This window comes from Pithys albifrons, chromosome 12 (assembly GCF_047495875.1).
Source record: "Pithys albifrons albifrons isolate INPA30051 chromosome 12, PitAlb_v1, whole genome shotgun sequence".
Taxonomy (NCBI): domain Eukaryota; kingdom Metazoa; phylum Chordata; class Aves; order Passeriformes; family Thamnophilidae; genus Pithys; species Pithys albifrons.
Window position 1 is genome coordinate 5,717,703 of NC_092469.1, and position 26,441 is coordinate 5,744,143.

At 39.7% G+C, this 26,441-nt stretch overlaps 1 protein-coding gene across 7 annotated transcripts in view; it reads left to right on the forward strand.

The window, feature by feature from the left end:
- ANKRD27 (ankyrin repeat domain 27) overlaps positions 1–26,441 on the forward strand; it is a 57,880-nt gene that overhangs the window by 12,536 nt on the left and 18,903 nt on the right. For 3 of the 7 annotated variants that reach the window (XM_071567842.1, XM_071567847.1, XM_071567846.1), the window contains exons 2-20: positions 8,601–8,731; positions 9,637–9,747; positions 10,766–10,922; positions 12,413–12,567; positions 12,867–12,926; positions 13,022–13,075; positions 13,162–13,227; positions 13,308–13,384; positions 13,749–13,870; positions 14,775–14,853; positions 15,673–15,805; positions 20,448–20,540; positions 21,345–21,472; positions 21,868–21,950; positions 22,664–22,779; positions 23,482–23,574; positions 23,943–24,140; positions 24,447–24,506; positions 24,617–24,736. In XM_071567842.1, the coding sequence (XP_071423943.1) occupies positions 8,630–8,731; positions 9,637–9,747; positions 10,766–10,922; positions 12,413–12,567; positions 12,867–12,926; positions 13,022–13,075; positions 13,162–13,227; positions 13,308–13,384; positions 13,749–13,870; positions 14,775–14,853; positions 15,673–15,805; positions 20,448–20,540; positions 21,345–21,472; positions 21,868–21,950; positions 22,664–22,779; positions 23,482–23,574; positions 23,943–24,140; positions 24,447–24,506; positions 24,617–24,736 (2,007 nt within the window). In that variant the 5' untranslated portion in view covers positions 8,601–8,629. Of the gene's footprint in view, positions 1–1,421; positions 1,697–2,892; positions 2,950–8,600; positions 8,732–9,636; positions 9,748–10,765; positions 10,923–12,412; positions 12,568–12,866; positions 12,927–13,021; positions 13,076–13,161; positions 13,228–13,307; positions 13,385–13,748; positions 13,871–14,774; positions 14,854–15,672; positions 15,806–20,447; positions 20,541–21,344; positions 21,473–21,867; positions 21,951–22,663; positions 22,780–23,481; positions 23,575–23,942; positions 24,141–24,446; positions 24,507–24,616; positions 24,737–26,441 lie in introns of those variants that run through there. The other 4 variants (XM_071567844.1, XM_071567841.1, XM_071567840.1 and 1 more) reach the window with 4 other exon arrangements.

Consider the following 26,441-nt stretch of genomic DNA (forward strand, 5'->3'; position numbering starts at 1 on the left):
TCATTTAGATTAGTTCTAAATGAAGTTCAGCTGCATGCAGTTATACAATTTGCTTAGGTTGTGGGAAACCTTTAAATTCAGTTGTGCAATGTTAAACAGGCACGATGTTCTGAAAACCCCAATCTTGATGCTGCTTTCAAACAAGATGCTGACTAGTCAAAATACTCTTCTGGGAAAACTTTTGGGATGGAATGTAAAAATCCTTGGAACTGACTTAGGAAGCAGCATAATGAGTAGGAGGAGAAATGTATTTCCTTGATCTGTGGCAAGGCTTTTTTGCAATAGATGTAAAATGAACATATTCTTCCTATGTGGTAACGATATAAATGTTTACAAAGTATTCTGTGGTGCTTCTTGATGCATCACTAATTAACTGTTAAGTCCATATTTTAATAGAGTAGAATTTTAGGCACATGTATGTTTGTTTTGTTTAAATGGTTGGTAATCCTTCTATGAGGGACTTCCTTTTGGAATAAGCTCATATACTAAGTTTGGCCTGTAGACTGCTGTGGCCTGGGAAAGCTTGAAGTCACTGTGACACAAAGAAGGAAAGTAAGGGTGAAATACAGTGAAAATGAAATGAGGCATCAACCCTCTCCATGATAAACTATGCACTTGCTTGAATAACTATTCTTTGATTTGCTTTTGACATTTCATCTTTGGCAAGAATTGTAATTTATATCATGGAATAATGTGAGGACATATCTCTGTCATGGTGTTTACTGTCAGGAAGCTCTTAATTAGCCCAGACTGGTTATGGTGCATTGTATACCATCAAAACACCAGTGGTGGTTAAAGTAATTTATTTTGCTAGTTAGAACTTGGCTGCTGAATTGTTTTCCCAACTTCCTTTCCCTTGTTCTGCTGCCTAAAGGAGGGAACAAATGCAGTTCTACAGTGTATTTCATAATTAGTTCTAGCAGTTGTCTGATGTTTAAGTATCTTGCAGTGATGAGGTAAGACTTAGTGCTGGCCTGCAAGGACTTGGTTTTCCTATTGAGATGCACAGAGAAGGGATTAAATTCCTCCCCAGTTGTCTGTCTAAGGACCATTGGAACTGAGGTGGATGGATATAGTTGCTGACTTCAGTTCCCTTGTATTTCCATAGGTGGCCTGTGCTGTGTCTGGCCCTGCAGACTTGGTGTCTGTACAGACCTGTCACTAATGTTGGAGTTGATATCAGCCTGCTGTGAGTGGTGGTGGTTTGTAACTAGACAAGAAATTACTTTCTGTGCGTCTTGCCCCAGTAACTAAAGAATGAAAATACTTGGCTTCAGTAAACCTCTGTTTATCCATGTGTTTCAACTCCACTGTTTGTTTTCTTTCCTCTCCAGAGAAGTACCAGTGTTGACACCTCTGTGAGCCTGAGGAGGTGGCCTTAAGTCTCGGTCACTAATGTTTGGGGGAAGTGTCTTTGTTTGAGAAACTGTTTTGGGAACTTGGTATTTTCTGTTAATGTTCTTCCTCTAAACGTTCATTGTAGTTGTTTGTGGTTCATTGACCAGCACTTGCACTTTGGTCTAGGTCTTGTTTGTGAGTCGCTCAGGGTTCCCCATCTGAGAATTAAATGCAGCTTCAATAGTGGACGCCAAGAAGGTTCTTTGTCAGTTGCTCTGGTGGATTCTCTAAGCCTGCAGGAACTGGGAATTGAGTGTCTCTTTGGTTGTGAAGAGGAGAATGCAGCATCTTCCTAGAAGTAAGAGGATCTCAAATATATGGGAGTGACTGGGTAGAAGTGGGAGGCTTGCACGTTGAAGGGTGATCCACACATACTGAAATGTACTTCCTCTGGAGGAAAGGAACTGGTGACGGAAGAGTCAAACTTCTATTTTCCTTCCCTGCTAGTCTGGGACAAATAAGAATGTGTCCACATCAAACTATGGTGCAGATAAATACTAAGGATGACCTTTCTTAATTTTCATGGGTGAGCTCAGTTTTTGAGTTTATGGGTTGTAGCTCGTGAAGAGAAGCTGCAGGAGGAGCTGGTACAGCCCCATCTCAGTCCTGCCCTGAGGGTCTGGGGGAGTCCTGTCTGAGCAGTGGGAGGAGGGCCAGAGGTGTTAGACATAAAAAAGGCCTGGGGGGTGCTGGGAAGAGGCAAAACCAAAGTCAGGGGATCGTGTGCCAGCTCTTCAGTGGAAAAAACATGTGCCTGGAAGGGAGATGCTGCAAGGAATGAGCATCTCCTTGGAATGCTGCTGACCCCTCCGTTCCAGATATGGTTCATTGCTGTCAAATTGATGTTCTGGGGGTCATAAAACTTTGTTTTTCTGTGATTGCTAGTAAGCCTTGAACTGACTGATGCAAATTCACTGCTCTCTAATCAGTTCAGAGGTGTTACTCTGACGTGCTTCAGCTTCACAGAAATCAGTAGAAGCTGAACCTGGATCTTAAAGGGGCTGGAATAGCCTGTTTCCTTCTTTGTTCCCTGATGGTGAGCGAGGTGCACTGGAATGTATCTCAGAGGTGTTTTTCACAGGATGCTCAGTGTTCATCCTTTAGGAGAGGGAGTAAGGTTTCTTTAGGTGCTCAGAAACAGAAACTGGGTTTTTTTAACTTGTTTTTATTTTGAGAAAAATGCTAATTTAGGGCTCAAGTTCAGATTGTAACCTTTGCCCAAAAGCAAAGTAAATGAGGAGTAATAGTGAAGGTAAAACAGCAGCTGAATAACTGCAATTTTATTTGTACTGAGACTGTTTAAAATTTACTGTTAGATTCCTGTTTTCTTGTTAGTGCTTTAAGATATCCTTAGCTTTGGTTGTTCCTGCTAACAAGTGGTGCTCTTGAAGTGTGTGGGGGAAAGCACTTCTGTTAAAAAGAGAATTTAATTTACAACTGGGGAACACTTGCTTCCTCTTTTTTTTTTCCTGTGAGGCTCTACAGTTTGCTGGCATGATAAAAACTGTCAGAAATGTCTGTCTGCTACTGAGAAGTCTTTTTAGTTGAATAGTAAGTTGTTACTTGTTCTGATTTGTTCGTTATTTTGCGCATTTCGGCAGATGATACTCCAGCTGCTGGTTTACTGAGCCTTAGTTGTTTCACTTACAGAATTTTCAAGCTAAGATGAAATTGTTGTCATGTGAAACTGCAGTATTCCTATGCAAGTAAAATGGATTTAATTTATGCTTCTTGAACATGCCAGGGTAAAGAATGTGGTGTTGAATGCTTTGGAGAACATTTCATTCTGCTTCTTTGAGCTGGACTTGCTCTGCTGAAGACATTGCAGGTTATTGAACTAGGCTGATGTTTTTTGCTAACTCTGGTAGCTGTTTTATTTTGTTCTACTAAAGTAGTATTAAAATGCCTTGATGAGCACAAAGTGTTTGTATACACAATCCTAACACTTGTGTGAAGGGCATTTTTTCCTGCAGTGTATTTTAAGTCTTTAGCAGGGGTATAGCTGGATGTTCAGAAGATGATGTGCCTGAGACTTGAGTAAATTGTTGTATAATTTGAATGTGGACTTGATTTAACTGCCAATAATAATGCCAATAAAGTGACATCATCTACTCCAGTGGCTGCTTGTCTAAATTTCAAAATGCTTCTTAAATGACACTGAAACCTGCATGGCCTGGAAAAGGTACCTCATGTGACCCTCTCTAAGGGAAAGCACCATAAATGACAAAATGAACTGTAAGAGTTAATTCCTGTTCACTGTTTTCAGTACTAAATGTAATAAGGCTTCATTTTCCATATTTTGGAGAAAAGTGACATGCTTAGACTCCATGTTTTGCTTGAGCTACCCCTTGTACCATAGTTCTGTCATCAGAATTACCACTCTGCTTTTGATCTAGAAAGGATTTGGCTGTTTTAAGACTACAATTGTGGGGGTTTTTTGAGCTGTAACACAACACTCATTAGATTGTCTGATCCAGCCAGCTTCTGTTTTTCCAGCAATTTGAGCTATTTCTGTGTTTACAGGCATGAAGCCACACACTTAAATGATTCCATTTAAACCTTTTATGTAATATTAGTACTTGAGTTGTTTTACAGCTCAGCATGATAGAATTTAGTAGACTTAGTGTTTGTCAGTTTTTAATGAGCTTTCTGTTAAGCATTAAACAGTTCTGGTAATGTATATAAGGCTTTATACATTTTCTGTTTTCTCAGTGTTAGTAAATCTAAAGCTGTCCAAGGTGGAATTGGAAGAATAACTCTGTGTCAGCCCCCCACCCCCAAGTGAAATTAGGTTTAAGTTGGATGTTGTGTTCTGCCAACAAACTCTCACTGGAGGATTCTAATGTGTTCCTATAATCACCGCAGTGCATTAGCCTGTATTTTCAGATGCATTCAACTGTTAGGGTGGAAAGAAATGGACTTAAAAATGCCTGAGCTTTGGGGAAGCTTTAATGTATTCTCTTGAATCTGTAGACTAAATGCCTTTGGTGTTTGTTTTTTTTTAATTACTTACATTGTAAATGGTTTCTACATCCACAGCTCAGCTCTGTCCCTCGGAAGAGTGATGTGGGTAGGTGATGGAATTCCAAGGGAATATAGTAACTGAACTGTTTTAAGTAATAAGTATTCCACTGGGGTTTTTTCACACATTTTAATCAGATATGATGGGTATCCACTAATGTGGCACTGAGAAGCTGCAGGTGTAAGAGTGAGAAAAGGGAAGGAAACTCAAACTGTGATTCTGAAATCAGTACTGGTGTAGTTGGGGGAGTTGTTTCCTGCTGGGGGGGAACTTGCACGTGGGGAGCAGCTCAGAATCTGCTCTGCACAAGGTGGGTAATGAATATCCACCTGAACTAAAAGTTTTAGCTTTCTTCTTGGGGTGGAGATGTCACTGGCACCTTAGTTGCATTACAGTAGCTGAAATGCCAGAATTGAATGTTTGAATGCAGTTTCTGTTCACTTCTTGCTGGAACTCTCAAGTGTGATTCAACCCTGTCCATCGTTTTGTAGTGAAAGAATTTACATGTCTGCAACTGAGTGTTTTAAACCCAGTTATTTGTGGTGTGTCCCTCACACAGCAGGAACTGAAGACTGTAATTTCTAGCTCTTCCTGTCGTGGTCTGTCAACAATGATTCTTGAAGTTACTCCAGTTGCTGTGGGTGTTTTTCAGGTGCAGCCAGTGATTTAAGAGCTAGGTCAGTCATCAACTTCATAAGCTCAGGTTTGCTGTGGGAGCTTCCCTTGTCCCATAAATCCCTTCTCCCTGTTTTGCTAGGGAATGAAGTGTTCTTTTAAATTCTTTCTGGACGAGTCTTAGTTGGGTGTTCCTGATGGTGAGGTACAGGAGTGTGTATGGAAATGTGTTCTTCTCCTCCCCCTCCTTTTATGGGAAGAGCTCTGTGAACTTGATTTGTGAAGCTGAAGTGGCAGTGTAGCTGTAGCAATAGGAGGCACTTGTGCACTGCAGTTTTACTCTGCTGTCTCATGCTTGGTTGCCTTCTTGTGTCAAAGTGCTTTTGTCCCTGACAGTTCTCGGTGTGCCAACACCTTCTCCATCACTGTCTTGGGGGAGATCATGGCAGCCTCATCTGCTGCTGCTTGGCCAGATACAGAACTCGCCAAACTAAAAGCAGATGAAGCTGCCTCAGTGGGCCAACTCCTTCCATGAAAGCTTGATTTGGAAAGTGCCTTGAAATAATCCATCCTCCTGGCTTTGCTGTGTCCATTATCACCTCAGGCAGAGGTTTGTCTGACATGTTCTTCGAGATTGACTACATGAGACTTGATAGCTTTGCCAAGCAATCTAAACCATGTCTTCTCTTTTGAAAGTTGTTCCTGATCTGTAATCTGAGCCTGCCTTCTTCAGTTAAGGCCTATTTCTTAGCTAGATGTGGAAAAAATGCCCATTACTGGAAGCTTGATATGCCTGGGGAAAAAAATTGTTACTTGTTTCATACAATATCTTCAGTGTAAACAGCACTGCCTTTCATGGGCTGGATTCTGCTTTCAGGGCCTTCTTGCCCTTCTCAGTTCAGATTCTTCTCCAGTCAGTTCATCCATGGTGATGAAGTCATCAGAGCATCCAGAAAAAATCCAAAAAACCCCATGTAGTGCTCCCACAGAAGTCTTGCTGTGACAGACTTTTGCAGACTGCACATACGTACAACCCTGGCTTGGTCCTTGACTTACATATACTAAATTGTCTGAGTCATGTTTGGGCTGTAAGCTGCTGTAATTTGAGATCTCACTGGGAATTGTGCCCTATCCAGATGTTCAGCAGGCAGGGTTTTTCTGTAGCTAACTTGTGCTTACTAAGGTCAGTGATAACATTTGTGTTCCTGCAGCAGACCTGTCACTGGGCTGGTGTTGCCTTTTCCCCTCCCCACACCACTGGCTGAGAAAGAATCCCCACAGTTTGAGCTTGGATTGCAACTGCCTGCCAAGAAATGGTGCTGATCATCATCAGTGATGGAATTACTGATGGTAATCCTATTTACCCAGGCACTGTGGTAGGACAGATCACGGAATCACAGAGTGGTTAGTGTTAGAAGGGACCTTAAAACTCATCTCATCCCACCCCCTGCCATGGGCAGGGACACCTTCCACCAGCCCAGGTTGCTCCAAGTCCTGTCCAGCCTGGCCTTGGACACTTGCAGGGATGGGCCAGCCACAGCTGTTCTGGGCAACCTGTGGCAGGGCTGCCCCACCCTCACAGGGAGGTGTTTCTTCCTTATATTTAATGCAAATCCACCATCCTTAAGTGTGAAGCCATTTCCTCTTGCCCTGTCACTCCAGGCCCTTGTTCATATTCCCTTTCCAACTTTTTTTGTAGCCCCGTTACTGGAGGGTACAATAAGGTATCCTGAGAACCTTCTCTTCTCCAGATTGAACAAGCCCCTCTCTCTGATCATCTTTTCCCACTCCTTGGACTCACTCCAGCAGGTCCATGTCCTGCCTCTGCAGGTGGGGGGGTCTCACCTGAGCAGGGCAGAGGAGCAGAGTCCCCCCTTCCCCTTCCACTGTGGGATGAGCCCAGGCCATTTTTGGCCTTCTGGGCTGCAAATGCAGATTGCTGGGTCATGGTGAGCTTGTGTGAAGCTGTACTTTTTCTAGGTTTGAACTCTTTAATTACCGAGCAAATATTTTCTTCCTCATTGTGTTGGCAAACTACAGAGCTGTGCTCCAAGGAAGGCTGATTTGGAAGCACTTGCATAAGGATTCCTTTCATAGCAGCTCTTGATCTTATTGTATGCTCTGAAAGTGGATGGACTGTTTTGTCTGGAACTGCACAGGAAAACTCTTCTTGAGGCTCTTCCCTGGCACTGCCAAATGTCAGTGGTTCAGGCTGAGGCTGCCCAAGCTGTGAGTGGTGCTGGCTTTATACTGGAAGTGGCTTGCAGCTTTAACTCATCGTGGTTGTGTTTAGCTCTCTAAAGCTGCTCCTGTGCTTAATTAGAAGGACCAGAGCCCAGCTCAGTTAACAGGTTTGGATCAGTTGACAACAGGGCTGACACCCAAAGGATATCTGAAATCAGTGGGAGCTGGGGGGATGTTTTTCCATCCTCTTAAACTGCCATAGAATGAGCTCACACTGAGTAAATAAAAAGTGTGCCAGGTGTAATTCTGCCTTTGAGAAAACAGGGGTACTGGTTTTGGAAGGGTGTCTTGCTCAAATTAAAGTTTGTAGGATATCCAGCTGAAATTGCATGAGGAAATTGTGCAGCTTCTGTTGATTCCTAAGGGAAGCTGGATGAGGGGGAGAGATGTAGAGCAAGGTTGTTATTTAAGCATTGATAAGCCTGTTAGTTGTTAAAAAAGTTATTCTTGAGTTATTGCAGGAGGGACCTGTTGAGGTTTTTTGTGTCTAGGATGTCATGGTCAATTAGAATTCAGGAAGCAGCTGAGGGTCTGGTGCCTTGGGGATCATCTTCTCCAGGGCACTGTGACACACCTACCTAGTGACAGCTTTTCCATTGCTTACTGACCATGTTTTCTGTCTCCAGTTCCTTTTCTGCTCACTGTTTTGGCAAGTATTTTGCATCAGCCTGACCACACATCATTGAGGCTTTTTCTGTGGGCATAGAGATGACCACAAATGATGAATTTCATGATGTTTTTTTTAATTATGACATGGGCATTCATATCTTCTTGGTCTCCCTCTAAGTTTCTCTGGAAAGTTGAGGATTGCCTTACACGAGGGTGTCTGTTACACTCTCTGGGTGTCTCGTTGATGTGTGTCAGTAATCCTTATGCAGGTGAGTTTTAAGACTCACATGAGCATAGTGCAAAAGTATTGGTGTCCTGTGGTGCAGTAGAATCTGCTGTCAAAAAGCTGTTTGTCTCTTGGCTTGTTTTGATTTTAGCAGAAGTCAGCTCACATTATCAAAATGGTAATATGTTGATCTCTCCTCCTCTCCTACATTCGTTGTTAGACTCCAACACTTGGAAGGCCCAAGGAAACATTGTGAGGATAAGTGTGTGATTGGAAATGTATATTAATTAAAAGTAATCTGTCTGAGTAACTTCTGAGTAACTGTAGTTGTAGCTCCACATGCCATTGTCTGCTTACATGAAGACCTGAAACTGCTTTGTCCTTTTAGAGAAGGAGACTCAAACTACCCCCTACATATTTCCAAATAGTGTGTTTTATCACACATATCCTGTAGGATACATCAACTGTTCTCCATTTGTGTTTTAGAAAATCTCCTTGGAATATCTCAAGTCCTTATGGCTATGTATGATGAAGATATCCTGAAAAATCCCTTTTATTTGGCCATTCAGAAGCGACATCCTGATCTGTGCTGCAAAGTTGCAGAACTCCATGGTATTGTAAGTATAAATAAGTAGATTTTGAAAAAGCTAATTATTAAATACTGTTTGAATATAAATCATGTCTGCCATGAAACATGTAATGATTATTAGTTCAAGCCTACAAAACTTGAAAGTGAAGCAAAACAATTTAAGTTACATGTTATTTACTAATATGGACCTCTTGATATATTAAGGTAGTAAAAGCTTATAATTATTATTGTTTTTATACTTTAAGGGAAATTTATTTTCTTTGCTATGAACTGAAGTTATGTATTCTGTCACATGCTTATAACTTAAAATGAGATTGACCTTTTGAAATTCCTGGTGGACAGACAGTCACTTGTTTCTGACAGCCTTTTGTGTAGCAAAATAAAGCTACTAAACTGAGCTGGAATAAAAACTCCAGTCCTTAAGATTTTTAATTCGGGTGTTCTGCAATTAATCATTCCAAATTAAGTGTGTGGAGACTCCCATTAAACATGGAGGTTATTGTTTCCTGATGTTAAAATTTGTTGCTTTTTAATTAAGAATTAGTCCCAAACTGCCAATCTGTTGATGTAGACCCAAGATGTTAATTTTTTTTTCTTTCTGATGGATTTTCATTTTAATTTGAAAATGTTCTTCACTTTTTCATTAGCTGTCTAATTTTAATTCATTTGCATGATTGTCGCTGAGTAACTAAAGATTTCATCTCCTCCTCTTAGTGTTGTTCAGTTATGTCTGTTGTCCTTGTTCAGATAAGTCACTACATGAAACTGAGTTTATTACTGGTCTGTATCTAACAATAGCCTTTCCTTTTTATTTAAACAAAGGCACCTATAGTGTCTATATGTTTGGTAGTAAATATTTAAATCCAGATTTAAGTGCTTGCCCCTAAAGGACAATACATGGCATTTCTCTAAGGTATGGTTTAACTTTTTCAGGTGCTAGTTCCATGCAAAGGAAGCCTTTCAAGCAACAGTCTTTCTACCTGCCAGTTTGAATCTTATGTTCTCAAGCCACTAGAAGAAAACTTTGAGACCTTCAATGGAAAGGTATTTCTGTTTTGGCATCTGACTGTAGCTTGGGGATATTCATTGCAGCTGATGGTGTGAGCTGTGGTTACAGGAGAGGTACCCAGGAGTTGTGCTGCTTTCTTGGGGATGTTCTGCTTTCCAGCAAAAAACTGTTTTGGCATGCACACACTAAGAGGTGTCCTGTTCAGATGGTGACACAGCCTCTGACTTCAGTTACTGTGTCAAAGCAAAATTGTCAACTTACCTGTGTTTTGCTACTGTTGGGAGTTTTGTTGTGTGGCAAAAGTGCCTTTATCACTCAGTTAAGAACTGTCTTTTCAGCTTTCAGGAAAGTACCAGCCTGCCTATATTATATGCAGATGCAACTTCTCTAAGGCTTAAGGCAAAATTGTGATGGTGTTGAGTTGTGTTTGAAGTCTGTGTTAGTGACTTTGTACTCCCTGAACTGCTGTAGCAGCAGGCCCTGCCAGACAGTGCTGACACTTCATAGGGTCACAGTTTTTTCACTTGTAATTTTGCAGTACAGCCTGGAACTTGCACCTATAGTTTGCAAGTTATAACTAGAGATAGTTTGGAGGCTGTCACCTTGATCTTCCTGTTGGTGCATGTCCCAACTGGAGTTCTTGGGAAGATAAAGCAAAGTGCCAGAAACATAGACAAGGTGTGTGGCGATTTTTGAGCTGGGCTCAGGTTCTAATTTTAAGTTGTGGGGTTTTTAATTCCCCTTTTATTTAAAAAAAAATCTGCAAATAATCACACAGACCTTGGTGATTGTCTGAAACTTCTGAAACTACCTCTAGTAGACTTGTAGAGAAAGTGGCTGTAACCAAGGTTTAACCAGCAATGGTAGACTGAAGGAGCCTTTGTTTCAGTGCCTGCACAGGATGAGAATGTGTGAAATCTCTTGAATCTGTGGCTTTCTTGTCCTGCTAGTTTCTCTTCTTTCCCTTGAAATTTAGCTATGAAATGTAGAAGGCAAAGACTGACTTTCTTCTAGCAGAGTTTCACGTTTAATCTGGTCTTTGTTTTCTTTCAGGAGATCTTCATACAAGGAAACCTCATCATTTTAGGAGCCGGTTTTAATTATCATCTCTCTGTACCTGTTCTCTTTGAGGAAACATTTTACAATGAAAAAGAAGAAAGCTTTAGTATATTGTGCATAGCTCACCCACTGGAAAAAACAGAAAGCTCAAGTATGTGTTGAAGTGTTAACTTGGTGGCTGCCTTTGCACAGTGAGCAAATTACAATATTTGATGTGCTTAATACATTTGTTCATTCTGAGAAGTGTTGGCTTGGTTGAAAGCCCTTGGTGTTCATGAGCTGCTGGGGCAGATGTTGCTGTGCTGCTGGAGAGAAATATCAAGATGCTGCCAGGCAAACTTCTGTTGAATTTATCCCCCAGCCTCAACACTAAGAATCATCAGTGGAATACTTAATCCAGCATGGGGGTTTTTTAGCAGTGTTCAGTTTAGTGCTGACTGCTTAAAACAGGGATTTAGTCTCAAATGTGATACATGTCTTGAGATGAATCGTGGATGCACAAAATCCTGGAGAGGTAAAGCCATTCATGATCGCTGTCAGTGGGTAGAGGTTGTATGGCATAGTTGTGTAGTAGCTCTCCTGTTGGTGGCCTAACTCATTAAGTTGAATGTCTTAGTTTTTTTCCTGTACTGAAAGTTCTCTTCAAGGCTGGAACACTGTTTTCAAGACCACTGTTAATACTGTGAATATAAGAGGGTTTCCTTGTGAACTTGTATCTGTGTTCACTAATTAGGAGGAATAGAAGCTCCTTAAGCTAAGAAACCTCATTTTTTCTGAAATAAAGACATTAGTCTTCCTAAATAAATAAGAATATTTGGAAAAAGTGATGACAAAGTGAAATAGTACTGGAGTAGTGTGAAAATAGTGCTGTGAGGGAAGTATGGAAGTTCTTCTGAGAAGAACTGACATATATATAGCCTTAAATTCTATAAATTTTAATCAATATCTCAAAAATTATTCTTGTAGTATTCTTTTTTATTCATCACTTTATATAGTTTAAAGCAGTCTTTCAGAAGTGAAGTAGTTTCTAATTTCAAAAGTAATTTGAAATGAATGACTTAAGCCTTTTATTAGTTGGGTGTCTTTGACAGCAAATGAAAGACTTGCCTAGAAAAAAATTTTGGAAAGACAATATGAATTCTGATGCATTCAGTTATCTTTTTCAGGAGAAAAGTGGATTAGGTTTAATGTTTACATGAAGCAACTTTGCCCTCCCTTTCAGAGGAAAGCACGTCTAAATAAAGAACAGGTTATGTAAAAATCCAAGATAGGATTTTTGCAGCTCACTTAAAGCACCCTGACTTCCTGCATGGGCACTCAGTCAACACTGTAATGTGCTTTTCTTCTGCTTTCAAGCTTGACTTACACAACTCATAAGCTGAGTGCATGTGGCAATAAATTACTCCAGTGTAAAAAACATGTGAAATCTATTTTAGCTATTCCAGATAAATACTTGATATAAAAAGCAAGAGAGATATGATGTATTAATTTCTTTTAATTAAAAGCAGTACTCTAGTTAAAGGTGCAGTAAGCTGCATTAAGGTTTCAGTGCACATAACCTGGCTGTGTATATAGGGACAAAATATATTTTACCATGCATACATATTAAGTCTATGTGTTAATTCTTGGCTTTCATTTTAGGTGAATCTACAGCTTCCTCAAACTCCTATTCACTTAAAAATATTGAAGATGTTAGAGAATTCTTGGGAAGGCACTGTGAGAGATTTGATAAGTACATAGGATCTTTCTACAGAACATTTAAAGAACATGAAAGGAAGAGCCTTCGCCACTACATAGTCAGTATCTTCCATCTTGATGTTTGATTTGCTAAATATAATTTATTTCACTGCTCTGGTTCTGTTTGTCTTACTGAGTTTTTCTATGTCAGAGTTGAGTAAGGGGGGGAAACAAGAAAGTGAAATTCTTAAATGTGAATTACTACATACTAATTTGGGTAAATGTAATTATTCTTGCTAAAACTCTTAACATAGTGCACACTATGAGAAGACCTCCTTTCTTTGCTTATTTAAGCTTTGTTCCTTCAAGTTGCAATAACCTGAATCTGATGGCTTTTTTTATCTTTTCTTCCCCCCAGGACTCTGTCAATGCACTTTATACCAAATGTCTGCAGCATCTTTTGAGGGATTCGCACTTGGTAAACACCTGCTCCCCTAAATACATAGTACAGTGGTACTGAAACAGTAAAGTGTCTGAATTTCCCATGCTGTTTGTGTGGCTTTCTTTTTCCAGAAGATGCTTGCAAAGCAAGAAGAGCAGATGAATCTGATCAAACAAGCAGTTGAAGTAAGCATCTGAAATGAAGGAAAATAATTAGCAAGCTATTTTTGACTCTCCCTTTCATGCCTAAAGTACTGGGTTTTTTTCTACAGATGTATGTCCACCATGCTATTTATGATCTCGTCTTCAAATACGTGGGCACTATTGAAGCAAGTGAGGTGAGTTTTTCTTTGATTGCTAAATAGTAGTTACATTAATCTAAAGCATTTAAAAAAACTCTTGCCTTTCCATTGATTAGGATGCTGCTTTTAATAAAATAACAAGGAGCCTTCAAGACCTGCAGCAGAAAGATATTGGAGTGAAGCCTGAGTTCAGGTGAGAGGGATGATTATGGACTCTTTGAGGAATCACTGAGATCCTGCCTAAAACACGATCAGGTCAGCCAAAAAGTGTCTTCCTTCAGACATTAGGAAGACTTTTCTTTCTTTGAGATGGAAAAGCAGAGCTTTGCAAATGTCCTGTTAGGCCAGTTGTTGCATTGATGGTTGTCTGCTCTGCTTTTATATTTTTATGCTTCCTTCTCTGTCTACTCCAAGCACATCTGCATTTCTGTACTGTGTAGAAATGGAAATATTTTAAAACTATGCTTCAGTTCAGCTCTGAATAATTAAAACTTTGGCTTTGTACATCCTGCACTTAAACTCTGTATGCTAATCATTCCTTTCAAATTATTTTGTAGTTTTAATATACCACGTGCAAAGCGAGAACTGGGTCAGTTGAACAAATGTACGTCCCCTCAACAGAAGCTACTTTGTCTGCGTAAAGTTGTGCAAATTATTATGCAGTCTCCTAGCCAAAGAGGTCAGTAATTAGTGAATTAATAATTTTTAACTTTTTTCTTAACCAGCACACACAAAGCACTTCACTATATAGACCACTGTTTGGGTAGCACTTGTTGGTCAAACACAACTGAGCTGGAACCTCTGAGGTCCTTAAAGAGAGCAAAGTGGAGGCAGGGTAGAGATGTCTGCACTGGTTCTTGTGGGGTAAGGTGGGGGTACTTTCATGTATATTTATATGTATGTAGTAGCTTGGGGCATGTATGAAGGAACTTCCTCATGCAGCAGAACGGAGGGTGATGCATTTTAAATGCTGTTAGATTGTTCCTGTCTATTTGTCCATGCCCCTTGATATCTTGAAATTGATACTCTTGAGGTGCATCTTTTGCAAAATGTAGTGTTGTTGGGGGACAAACAAACCTATGTGCTTTGGAAGTGCTGCTGTGGATTACAGAAATGTTTCTGTGATAGGAAAGCATGAACCTCCTACCCTGATACTCTTTCCTAGCTTGGAAAGAGAAGCTACTTCCACTAAGCAAATAGAGTAGCACAGTGAATTTATGCTTTCTTTACTTCCTTTCTTCAGGAAGTCTGGTGGGTTATGGAAAACTGTATCAGCTTTGAGTGTAGTCTTTGCTTTCAATTTCAGAGCCACAAAACTAGCACAAGATTTCCTCCTGTGTAGGAAGGGAGGGATGCTACTCCAATATTGCAGTTTGTACAGTACGAACTGTATTTGTGTGTTGGCTCCTGGCAGTTTATTTTAGTGAGAGAGTGGGAACATTTGGAGGCTGCCTTGGTTACTCAATGTATTCCCTACTAGTAGAGCTGGCCCTTAGTCTTAGGAGGTAGAACTCCCAATTAGGGTTACTGTTCTTGATTTGAACCATGACTTGGCTAACATGAGGTGTGAATTTTTCTTTCAGTTAACATGGAAACCATGTGTGCAGATGATCTTCTCTCTGTTTTGCTGTACTTGCTGGTAAAAACAGAAATCCCAAACTGGTATGTAACTTTTTTGGCTATACAGAACTCCATCATATCATCTTATAATGTAGTTCTTCTGTAAGGGCAAATGTTTCTGAACACACAGTAATAACTTACTGAAAGTGTAAGAGCCTGTTGTAATGCAGAAAAATATTTGTAGGACAAAGAGAGAAGTTGTTACAGGTGTGACTGAATTAGGGACCTATCAGTAACGTGTCTTTGTTGTGATTCCCAGCCTAGGAAAAAGTTGTAATGGGAGGCCATCTCTACCAGATCTGCATGTCAGTACAGACTTCAGTGGTTCTCTCTCACCAGTGTTGGGAGATGTGAAGCCTTTACGTATCTTTTAAATGTTTGATACATTTTTTTTACAGAGAAGTGAGATGTGAATATGTAGTTCCTTCCTGCTGGCCTATGCCATTGTTTATGTCTCTTCACTTGCATTAAAAGTGGATCTAAACCTTCTCCTGTACCTGAACTGAATTTCAGAGTTGGTGTGTCCTGTATTTTGGATCAGCATTTTATTTGTAGCTATCACTGTGCACTGGTGCCAGTGGTGCTTGAAATAATAACACCTTTGAAGTGAGGGAAGCAATCTCCCACTGCTGTTCTTATCTTGTCCTCCATCTTTCTTATCTCTAATTATTGAATATTTGAGATAATAGCCTTCTGATCAACCTACAAAGCTCAGAACAGCTATAGTATTGCTGGTCTAACAAGCTTTCTACAGGTTTTGCCTTAACCCATATCTATTGTGTGCCTGGACTGCCTACAATGAGTTGCAATATGTCATGTTAGTGCCTTTTAGCAATTCATGGTTTTAACTTTCTATTTCAGGATGGCCAACTTGAGTTACATCAAGAACTTCAGGCTTTGCAGCTCAGTGAAGGATGAGCTGGGGTACTGTCTGACCTCCATTGAGGCTGCAATAGAGTACATACGGCAAGGCAACCTCTCTGACAGATCCACAGTAAGCCACTCTTAAGTTCTGTCAAGTGTCTGTTTTGTATTTGTAGGACTGTGTACCATTGCAGGTGTAAATCCAGACAGGATACAAAAAACTAAAATAAATAGTCCCCTTTTTTTGCTAAGGAAATGAGTTGAGGTGACTACCTGAAGCAAATGCTAAAAGTGTGTAACGATTACAAGGAAGTCTTAACCCTATAGCAAATACTTGTTCATGATATACTCCTTGAGGAAGTAGATAAATGTGAAGTCTGCATTTTAATGTGATTGGAGGAAAAATGACAACACTATTTTATACAGCTGAGTCTTGAGTCAGTCTGTCTCCTGTTTATCATGGTGGTGAAAGCAGTGAGAACAGGCATGGCTTACATTCTTGTGTAATTTTAAAAAGCTTAGTTGTGCTGGCAGAATGAAGATTGCAGTGGAACTTACAATTATTCAGTAAGTCTTCATACTCCAAAAATTCAGTGTGTTTGCAGTGCAGGTTCATGTGCTGCACCAGGATTATGGATTAATGGGAGTGCAGGACTATGATTGGGTGGTGTTTGGGGGTCACATTTAGGTCCTGGGATCTCTAACCTAGCAGGGACAGAGAGCTTGTAGATGCATGAGTTATTTCCTACTGAGCAACTGGACCTTCTGGCAATCTGGTCAAATCCCTGCAGGCCAATCAAGGGGATTCTGGTGTGACTTCAGGAACTTCTATTATTTAAGAACTTTGTAGCTTATTTAGTAAAGGAATCCAGTCTGACTGCTCCTGTAAAACTTTCTACTGTTGTAAAACTAGGTTTTCCTGGTCTGATGTGGAAATCAAAAGGAGTGAACTTGGGAGCAGAGTGAATCCAGTGCGTCTCAGTCTGGCCAGCTGCAAAGCACTGGAATCCAACTGCAGGGGCCAGAATAATGGCTCAGTGTGCAGGGCTTGGGGTGGGACAACCTTGAGGGCACAGTCTTAAAGCAGCATGCAAAATAACATTTCAGATTCTTGTTATTTTTGGCTTTGCTCTTTTCTGGGGTCTTTGCATGAACCTGTCATACAGGTTTGTTTTGTACACTGAAGAAAAATAATTCAAACCAATGCTTTCATATTGTGTAAACAGACCATGGTATTTCTTGTCTGTAATGCTGTATTGAATTATGTTTAAAAAATAAAAACATCAGTTTAAAAGACAAACAACCTGCCATGCAATTTTTCCTCCTGCTGTCATTCACAATCAATATACCAATGCTGGGGGCCTGAATAGAGAACTGAAACTGCAATACAGTTGTCTCCACAACACTGCCAGCAAGCTAAAAATATACTGCTCTTACATTTTGAGAGTAAAAACTGTTTCCTATGAAATGTCTGATCCTATCCCTCCTCATGGAGCTAAGGATAGCAGGTTTTATGCTGGGATTGCCCTCCCCTGATTGTAACTGAAGTGCCACTGCCATTAAAGTCCTGTATTTATTTCTTTGGGAGGCACTTGTCTTGAAGGATGAACTATGTATTTGAGAAGTCTAAAAGAGGACAGTAGTGTCTGCACCAATAGAAGAGGAAGCAGTAAGTGTTTCTGCCCAGCTGGATCTGCTCCAGACCTGGAGCACTTTCTCACTTCAGGGTGTGCACAGTGACTGTGCAACACAAAATCCTGCCTTGCCTTTCTTTGGAGTCAACATGTCTTGAAGGCAGCACCCTGAGAGGGGAGGGAAAGCAGCAGAACCTTGAAAATGAGGAAGGGGGTGATGAGTTGCCCTCAATGCAGCTGAAAAAGAGAAGCTAGACCACCCTTTTCTCCAGTGTAGGAGAAGGTTGTACAGAATAAAGTGACAGACTGATGTAGCAAATACCCCCTTGACAAATTCCCCCCTTGGGAAAAGAATAATTAGGAGAGGGAGGAGCACTACTCTCCCTTCATGAACTTACACTTGAGATATTTCCTTCATTCTCTGGTAAAGAAGATGAACTTTCTGTTTCAAGCAGCAGCAGCTGTCATGGTGATGCCCCATGGTTTTCCAGATTGTGGTGGAAGAGACTGTGGAATTTAAGTGAGCAGGAACATTGCTGTGCCCTGGGGCTTCATTACAGCCCCTTATGTGGCTATGCCTAATTTTATAGCTGGCTTCAGATGGAGCTTCTGGCAGCTGCTGCCCAATTCCTAATGAAGCAACTACAGAGAGAAAGCTCAGCAGGGAACTAATGTACCCTGTGGGATAATGGGCATATTATCACCCTCACATCAGTAAGTGAATTGCACTTAGGACTTCTTGCCAAATCCTTTCAGCCAAAGTCATGCAAGTTGTGGTGAGACATTTTGGTTGTTTTGGGGTGGAGAGGAGCCTGTAAGTGATAGCTTGAAAAAATCAATTTTATTTTCTGGGAGTTGTCAACATTATTGAGTTAGAATTCCAGTTCATGTCAGATGCCAGTTACATTCCTATACACAGCTACTGTGTTGTAAGACTCCACTTCAGAGGTTTGAAGTGAGGCTTAAAATAGGGAGTGAGAGGCAGCATTTTGTTTCATGTACAGAGAGAGCTGTAGGTGGAGAAGAGCTTGAGATGGGAAAATTATCCCCCCTCCCCCTCTCTTCCAACTGCTTTGATAGCTTCAGTTTGTGTTCAAGACTTTCTTTCTTGGCTTCTGCCACCTGCATTTCCTCCAAGTCCCCAGTTGTGATCTGTGAAAATCACTTTAGGTAAATCATTGTACAGGTACCCCCTCAGAGGTACAAATATTTCATTTCTCTACACTGAGAGTAGTAGTCAATAAACAGACCCTTGATGTTTGGATGTGTATTTTCTAGACAACATATGCTTAAAATATCTGACAGTCCCACTCAAAGCACTCTTAAAAAAAATCTGAACTGCAAACAAAGCTGGTACAAGTGAGTTTTGACTTTGAAAGCCCAAACCTGCCTAATGCTTCAACCAGTATCTCATTCTTTTGTCATTTTCTGCTTCATCTTTGAGGATTTGTGGTTTCACCTGGGATGGCCTCTTTTTTTCTGACTTAAATATATAATGTTGCTACATTAGGGTTGCTCTCTCAGATGACTTTTAAATAATTATTTTACTTGGGGAACACTTTTCTTGAAAGCATACACTGTGGAAGGAACTGTATTAGTTGTTCTTGCAAGTGGTTACTTAGATTCTCCATAGTAAGAGTATAAAGCTGTCAGAGAGCATCCACACTAGAGATTCCGATTAGACATCAGAAACTCGCATCAGTTAAACTTTGGGTCAAATATTTCTTAGGGAAATTACTCCTGGTCACTCTGGAAAATCTGTGCAAGAAGAATAGTGGTACATGCCTTGTAATTCTGAAAAGATAGGCTTGAGTATCTTTAGCTAATGTACTTAGATTTGAAAAGATCTGTGAATAATTATCATCGTCCTGTATCTAAATGTAATGTATTGTGTAGTGCAGATACAAAATTTTATCTCTAGACCTCACAAACATGTTTTTAATGACACTCTTTGCTATAGAGTTGAGAGGGCTTTTAGACAGCTTATGAGAGGCATCTGTGCTGATTTTGAAACACAAATATTTAATTTCTAGGAAATCTGAACACTATTTTTGGTCTTGTTTATTTGCAGTGCATGAGTTTCTTGAACTTCATGCTGATTTTAAGAGTGGAGTCAGGCTGGTTTTACCCATTTATATCTGGTCTTTACAGACTTAATTGCAGAAGTCATAGCCCAGACCCTAAACTGCCAAAGGTCACCTGATGCATGGGTGTCTGTCTTAAATGTGGTGGTCTCACACTGTATGAAGGCTGAAGTTTTTCCATTTCTAGAGAGATAATCATTATCCAAATAGCACCTCAGGAAAGGGCACTCACTGCCAACTATAAGCAGCTCTTGATCAGAATCAACCATGGGCAAGTGTTTCCATCTCCATTCTTAGGAAGTGTTTTCCTTAGATTGTGCTTTTATTTTATGGGAGGGTCAATGTTACCATTTCAAAATTTGATTCCACTTAATAATTTTCACCTGGTTTTGGAGGCATTCCTATTCTTCAGTGCATCCTGGAGTGTATCTTCAGATATCTCAGAAAATGCAAAGTACCAACGCAGAGGTGCATTACATGTGCTTGGCTGGACTCCAATTTCCAAGAAGTGCCCAGCAGGCAACACTGCATAAATGAATTTGCTGCAGAATGCTTTGACTGGTGCATTTGTTTCTTTTTCAGCAAGTAGCAGAAAGTTTAGTAAAAGTCTTTGAGTCAGAGTTGTATCTGGATAATTTTTTTTAGTAGCCACCACTAAACATCTTACGGGAATTTTTCTTAATTTCTCCTTGTGAGAAATTCTCTTTTTCTTTGTACCTCTTACAGTTCTTGCTGTCTTTGATATGTCTTTTCTAGTTTTACTGTGTTCTTTTTAGGGTGGTACAGCCATAATTTTGGTAATGTTCAGTCAGCTCATAGCAAATTGCAGTAAGGGAATATTCTGGTGAGCATCTACTTACTGTTTCTTTGAACAGCAGGTGCAGAGCCTTTTAAGTCTCAGAGTCTTAAATGTGAAACTGATTTAGGCTTCCTGTGTATCTGATAATTTATACATGGTAAATAAAGTGTTTAAAAGTTAAATTCACTCTTAAGGTACTTTGCTTATGACTGTAGATGAACATATAGGTAATCAGTCTCTATGTTTTATTTTCAGGAATCTGAGAGTCTGTGTGACAAGCTGCTTTTAAGACAAAGGATGAATTTGTTGTCCCAGATGTCTGCTACACCAATAGACTGCTTGTTTAAGGTTAGTAACTTGTATGGCAGAATACAGATGTACTTAGTTATTGCATGCTTCTGTGCCTCCCTTTCTGCAGTGTTCTGGAATGGAATGAAGTGTTAATTACATTACTACTGTGAAATGTGTTGTAGTAGATGCTAAAAGTGTCTTTTAAATCTACTACATTTCTATGCCAAAACATTACTAACTGAATATAATTTTAGGGATTTCAGCATATTACATGAAATATGGAAACAAATGAGGATGAAATGCTACTGCTGTTGGTATTGTTTGGCCCATTTAATGCACAGATGTGATATTACTATTTGGTTCTCTCTCAACAGCTTCTGGTGCTTGAAAGAGTTTTCTGAAATAATTTAAGTATGGTCACCTGACAACTACTCCCTATTATATGTTAATCTCATACTGTCGTTCTAAAAGAATTTTGCCTCTACAAGGACACAAAGCAGAGCTTCTAATTATATATGTTCACAGCTTATAGCTAGAGACTCAGTAATTTTATAGAAATGTTTTTGCACAGAGGGAGCTCAATTTCGTGATTGAGTCTAAAGAGAACAATGTGAATTGTTTAATTTTTTTATAGAAAGTGAAGTAAGCCAAGAACAGATTCTTTTTAATACTGAGTGCCCATTAGGGGGTTTTGTGCTGTGACATTGTTCATTTCTGCTTTCTAATGCTTGAATGTCTTTTATAATCAGTTCCTTTCATTTTGGGCTTCAGTAAATTACTCTTGGGGTTTGTTTTCTTTCCCCTTAAAAAGAGGTCTTTTGTATTGGTTCCTCCTTCTCTTTTTCTCTGTTTTTTTTGTAGCATATTGCCTCAGGTAACCAGGAGGAAGTGGAGCGATTGCTGAGTCAAGGTGACAGTGATAAGGACACTGTTCAGAAGATGTGCCACCCACTCTGTTACTGTGACAAATGCGAGAAGTTGGTTTCTGGGTGAGACTCTCCATCTCCACAAATGCACAAAAAGCTGTGTAAAAGCCTTTATCTTTACTATGGAAAGAAAGCTGCTTTTGGTTATAGAGGAATGTGGTAGCACTTCAGGATGGAGTTTGGACTGTGTTTGTGTGGTTTGACATAGCAGAGGAAATATCAGGAGAATACAGAATACTTTGGAACTCAGCAGTTCTGTGGAGGAGGCTCTGTGTCCTTTGGTAAATGTGTTTCCTCTCTTGAATCAAACTTACACATCTTGGGCTAAACGGCATCTCTTAAAATATAAAGATCTATATAGAATAACTTGACAACGGGAAAGGATAAAATCAGTTTTTTGTTTGTTTCTCCTCACCACGTGGGTAACTGGGCTGCCTCCAAACCATTGTGTTCTGCAGGAAACTGAATGACCCCTCCATCATCACTCCCTTTTCCCGGGATGACCGGGGCTACACACCACTCCATATAGCTGCTCTTTGGGGTGAGTGCTCTTGGTTTTCCTCCCTAGTGTTTACTATTCCTTCTGTCTCCTATCTTAATGTCAGCATGCTTTCCAGCTTTGCCATTAAAGTTGGAATTTTGCATTAAATTTGCTTCTTTTCTATTGAAACTGGTCTCTGGGCACAGAATGAAGTTATATATTCTTTATATGTTCTTTTAAGCTCAGTTTCTTATGGCTAAGTTGCTCTTTTATTTTTTTTGCTGTTTACTTTTTCTGTAGTGGTTACCACAGCAGTGCTTTTTTCAGCTCTGAAAAAAGTAAAACTGTGGAAACAGGAACCAGTCTTGTTTTAAAGAACTGGCAGATGGACAAGTGAATCATTTCCCTCTCTTGCAGTTGGCTGTGTGTGCTAAATGTGTAACATCTGCATCGTAATGTTCATTATAGCATCAATCTTTTATCAGAAGAAGTATTTTCTTAGTGCATGTTGTTTAATAAATAATTTGGTTTTTTGTTACTATATTGAATCCAAATATTTTGTTACTCATAGGATAAAAGTATAGCTTGCTTTTAGCTGGAGTAATCTGCAACAAAAAACCCCAAATACCAGGGAAGTGAATATACAGCATATAGAAATATAGTCTGCAGAAACCCAGGGTATCTTGTTTTATGGTTCCTGTTTGAATTTAGAAAGTAGCAATGTTCTTGTGCTGAGTTTACTTCTTTTTTGTAATGTCTGCTTGTTTTTCAAGGGCAAACATCACTAGTGGATTTACTGGTAGCCAAAGGAGCCATTGTCAATGCCACAGATTACCACGGTTCTACCCCACTTCACCTCGCCTGTCAGAAGGGATATCAAAATGTTACAGTAAGCACCACCACCTAACCTAAATAATAAATACATGGCTCTTGCTGAGCTGTTCTACTGTTACTGTCATTTAGCTCTTCTGAGAAGCTTTTACAAGAACTGTGTATGGTGTCAGAATTGAGGATCTGTTATCACTGTAGTTTGCAAGATATTTTTATTTACACTTCAAGGTTTTCAGGCATTGGTAGTAACCAAACAATTGACAGCTGTGCCTGGCTGATAATTCATCCCTTTCATATGTAGTACAAATGGGGAGCTCTTGATTGAGACAGAAAAACCATTGCAGTCACTGGAACGAGCAAAATGACTTCACACTGTATTCAGGATAGACTGTGTAACTACAGTAATTATTGTCTACTTCAATTTTATATATGTGATACTCTTCAGTTAGCATTGTTCAAATTAAGCTGTGTCTTCACTTGCAGAGGCTCTTAAAATATATGTATTACAGTGTTTGCTGCAGTAGAGAATTCATTTTTTTCAATGATAATTCTGAGTATGTAAGAAGTGGCTCTTACTTGGTTCTCAGGGTGGGGCACAAACAGCACTGCAATGCCAAGAGGGTGTCTGAAACAGGAGGCACAGCCAGTGTGTCATGGAGTGCTTCATCATGGTAGAACCCTGAAGGAATCTGCAGAGCAATAATTGTTTGTCCATTAATTTTTTAGTTTCTTAAGTGTCTACTTCTGTTCTTCTTTTAAGCTGCTCTTATTGCACTATAAGGCAAGTACTGATGTTCAGGACAATAATGGAAATACTCCACTTCATTTAGCCTGCACTTACGGTCACGAGGATGTAAGTAATTGTTTGGTAACAAACTCAATGGACTTTGGAATGGAATGGAATTAAACTGTAATGCAAATTTGAAATAAACTTACATGTTTTGAAAAGGGAATCCAAAAAATTGGAAGCTAAACAATTTAATGCTCTAAATCAGGACTTTATTTGGTAGCTCATAGCAGTTTTTATTATGAATTCACATTAAAGATAATACAGTGCAAATTTAGTTAAGTTATTTAACTCTCTGTTTGATGACACTGAACCATGTAAGCCTCCTCTTTAGTCATATGAGCAGCAAGGAAAAAAGCTTTTTAGGATTGAACATGTTATCTGAATTGAGAGACAAGACCATAATTTATTGATAGCTTTCCTTTTCTTTCCAGTGTGTCAAAGCTTTAGTCTACTATGATGTGCATTCCTGCAGACTAGACATTGGCAATGAGAAGGGAGACACTCCTCTCCATATTGCTGCTCGGTGGGGCTACCAAGGGATCATTGAAGTGCTTTTGCAAAATGGGGCAAATCCAGAAATTCAAAACCGGATGAAAGAGACTTCCCTACAGTGTGCATTAAATTCCAAGGTATTCCTCTTTATCTTCTAGCCTGAATTCTGTCTGTTGCAAAGCCACAGAGGTGTAGGTGCCCACCTGCTGATAGGGTTTCACCATTAAAGGGAAAACTTCCAGTGTTTCACTTGGGGGAAGAAGGATCACATTTTCACTCTATTAGCAGGACTACAGTCTGTGGGATAGAACATGAACTTGTAAATGGGTACTTTTAATCTGCTCAGTTACTGCTCACTATTCAGTGTTGTTGCCTAACTTGTGTTTCAGTCAGTGGATTCCTCTTGAGTAGTTACACTGATTTTCTGTAATATTTTTATGCAGATTTTGTCGTTGATGGAATTAAACTATGTAACCTTTGAAAGAGGACAACATGCTTCTGAGGTAACAGCCAAAGCAAGTTGCCAAAATTTTTTCCCTGTTCTTAACTCCCTGAATTTGGTATGTAACTTTGTTTGCTTGTTTGAATTTTGTTTGTTTTTTCCAACTATAAGTCACCACTTAGGTCTCCTCAGCACTCAGCAGAAACTTTCAGCAGAGGATCCTCTGTCTCAAGCCTGTCATCAGCATCAACTGATGTGAGGCAAGAAGAAGTAAAAAACAGTTACAAAGAGGTAAGACTGAGATACAAGTTTTGACAATAAGCAAAGTGAAGGAAGTTAAAAGAGTGATATTTTGCTACAGTTTTAAACTGTTTCTTCAGGAATAGCCTTCTGTCTGGTTTGGAAAATTCTGTGCTGCTGACCTCACTCAGGGGCTTGTCACCTCAGTACCTGATAAGTTACTTGTGTATGGCACCAACTGCTCTGTTGGTTATTTCTGGGGAAAAATTGAAAGCATTTTTGGAGCAGTTGTTCACATTTACTGAAGTTAACTATGTAGTCTGAGAATTTGTTCAGGTTTTACAAAATTGCAGTGGCAGTCAGTGCCCCAAGGACCTGACTGTCCTTTCCAGAAAATAGATGCTGTTGTTGCTTACAGAATCTGTCAGGGAAGAGAGACTGGTACAGGCATGCTGGCAAACAGACTGGAACGTTAAGACAAGTTTTCAAAATAGGCATAGGAATCAATTTTATAACAAATGAAGAATACAGACTATATATAAAATTTCTTGCACGTATGTTTGCTGATTTTGCTCTGTCCACACCAATCAAGGTCCCATCCTGTGAATTTTTTCATGTGGGACCTCAGAGCCATACTTTCCATTTATCTTTCCTAAGATAGTCATAACACCAATCATTCTGAATCTTCTCTTCATTTTTTTTATAGTCCTCCTGTTCATTTTTTTCCAAACTGACCTCCTTAGTATGTTTTGCTTCATATCCTCTCTACATTCAAATTCTTTCTTTCCCTGCTATTAAATGGTTCTTTTCTTGCCAAAAGTTTCAATTTGCTAAAATACTGAAGAAACACAAAGATGTAAATTTTAACTGGACAGTATTACTTCACACTTGAGTTTCTCTGTGTGAGTTCCAATGTAGGAATGTACTTTCCTGTTTGGACAGTCAAGGACTCAACTTGCCTTATAGATTGAGGATTTATTTTTCCTTGAAGGAACAAATTTATGACATCCAAGAGCTAAGACTGTAGTTCAATCGAGGGAAGAAGATTACAAGCAGCTTACACCTTAGGTCCTTGGGGTTAATGACCACCTCCTGTAATCCAGCTTTAGTTGATTTCTGTTTGCCAAGTTTCACATGGGCTCGCTGCTCTTATTCTTAGTAACCAAAGAGGCAACACCTGATCCAGAGAGAGCTCCATGAAGGGAATGCCACTGGAAGTCATAGGAAGCTGATAATGGTCATTTTTTCAGATATCAAAGTTTACACCAGGGATTAAGGGAATCCAGTTAGACCTCTATTATCAATACTGAATTAAACTCTTCACTTAAATGAACCAGTCATGGTGGCTTGTTTATGGCTTAGGAAAGAGAGAGTAAAAGAGCCAGGATTTTAAACTGGGACTTGCTCTGTGTGAACCAAGTCCTTGCACATTTTCTGTTCAGCAGCTGTAAAACTGGGCATGCAAGTGAATTGTAGTGGATTTGTTTCATCTATTCTTACATTTAAAGGAAGGTATTTCTGTTCCATGGAGAATGAGGAAACAAACTGGAAACATGGGGAAATGCATGTAGCAGACTTTTGCCCTAAGTACTCGTAATAAATTATCTATTAGCTGCATAACAGATGCTGTACCATGGCTGGGGCCTGAGGCAGTTTTTAGAACTGTGAGGAAGTTGTTATTTTTAGAAAAAAATTATCAGAGCTTGTGGGTCACTGGCTGTTACTGTTTGACTTCTTGTATATGATGAAACTGACT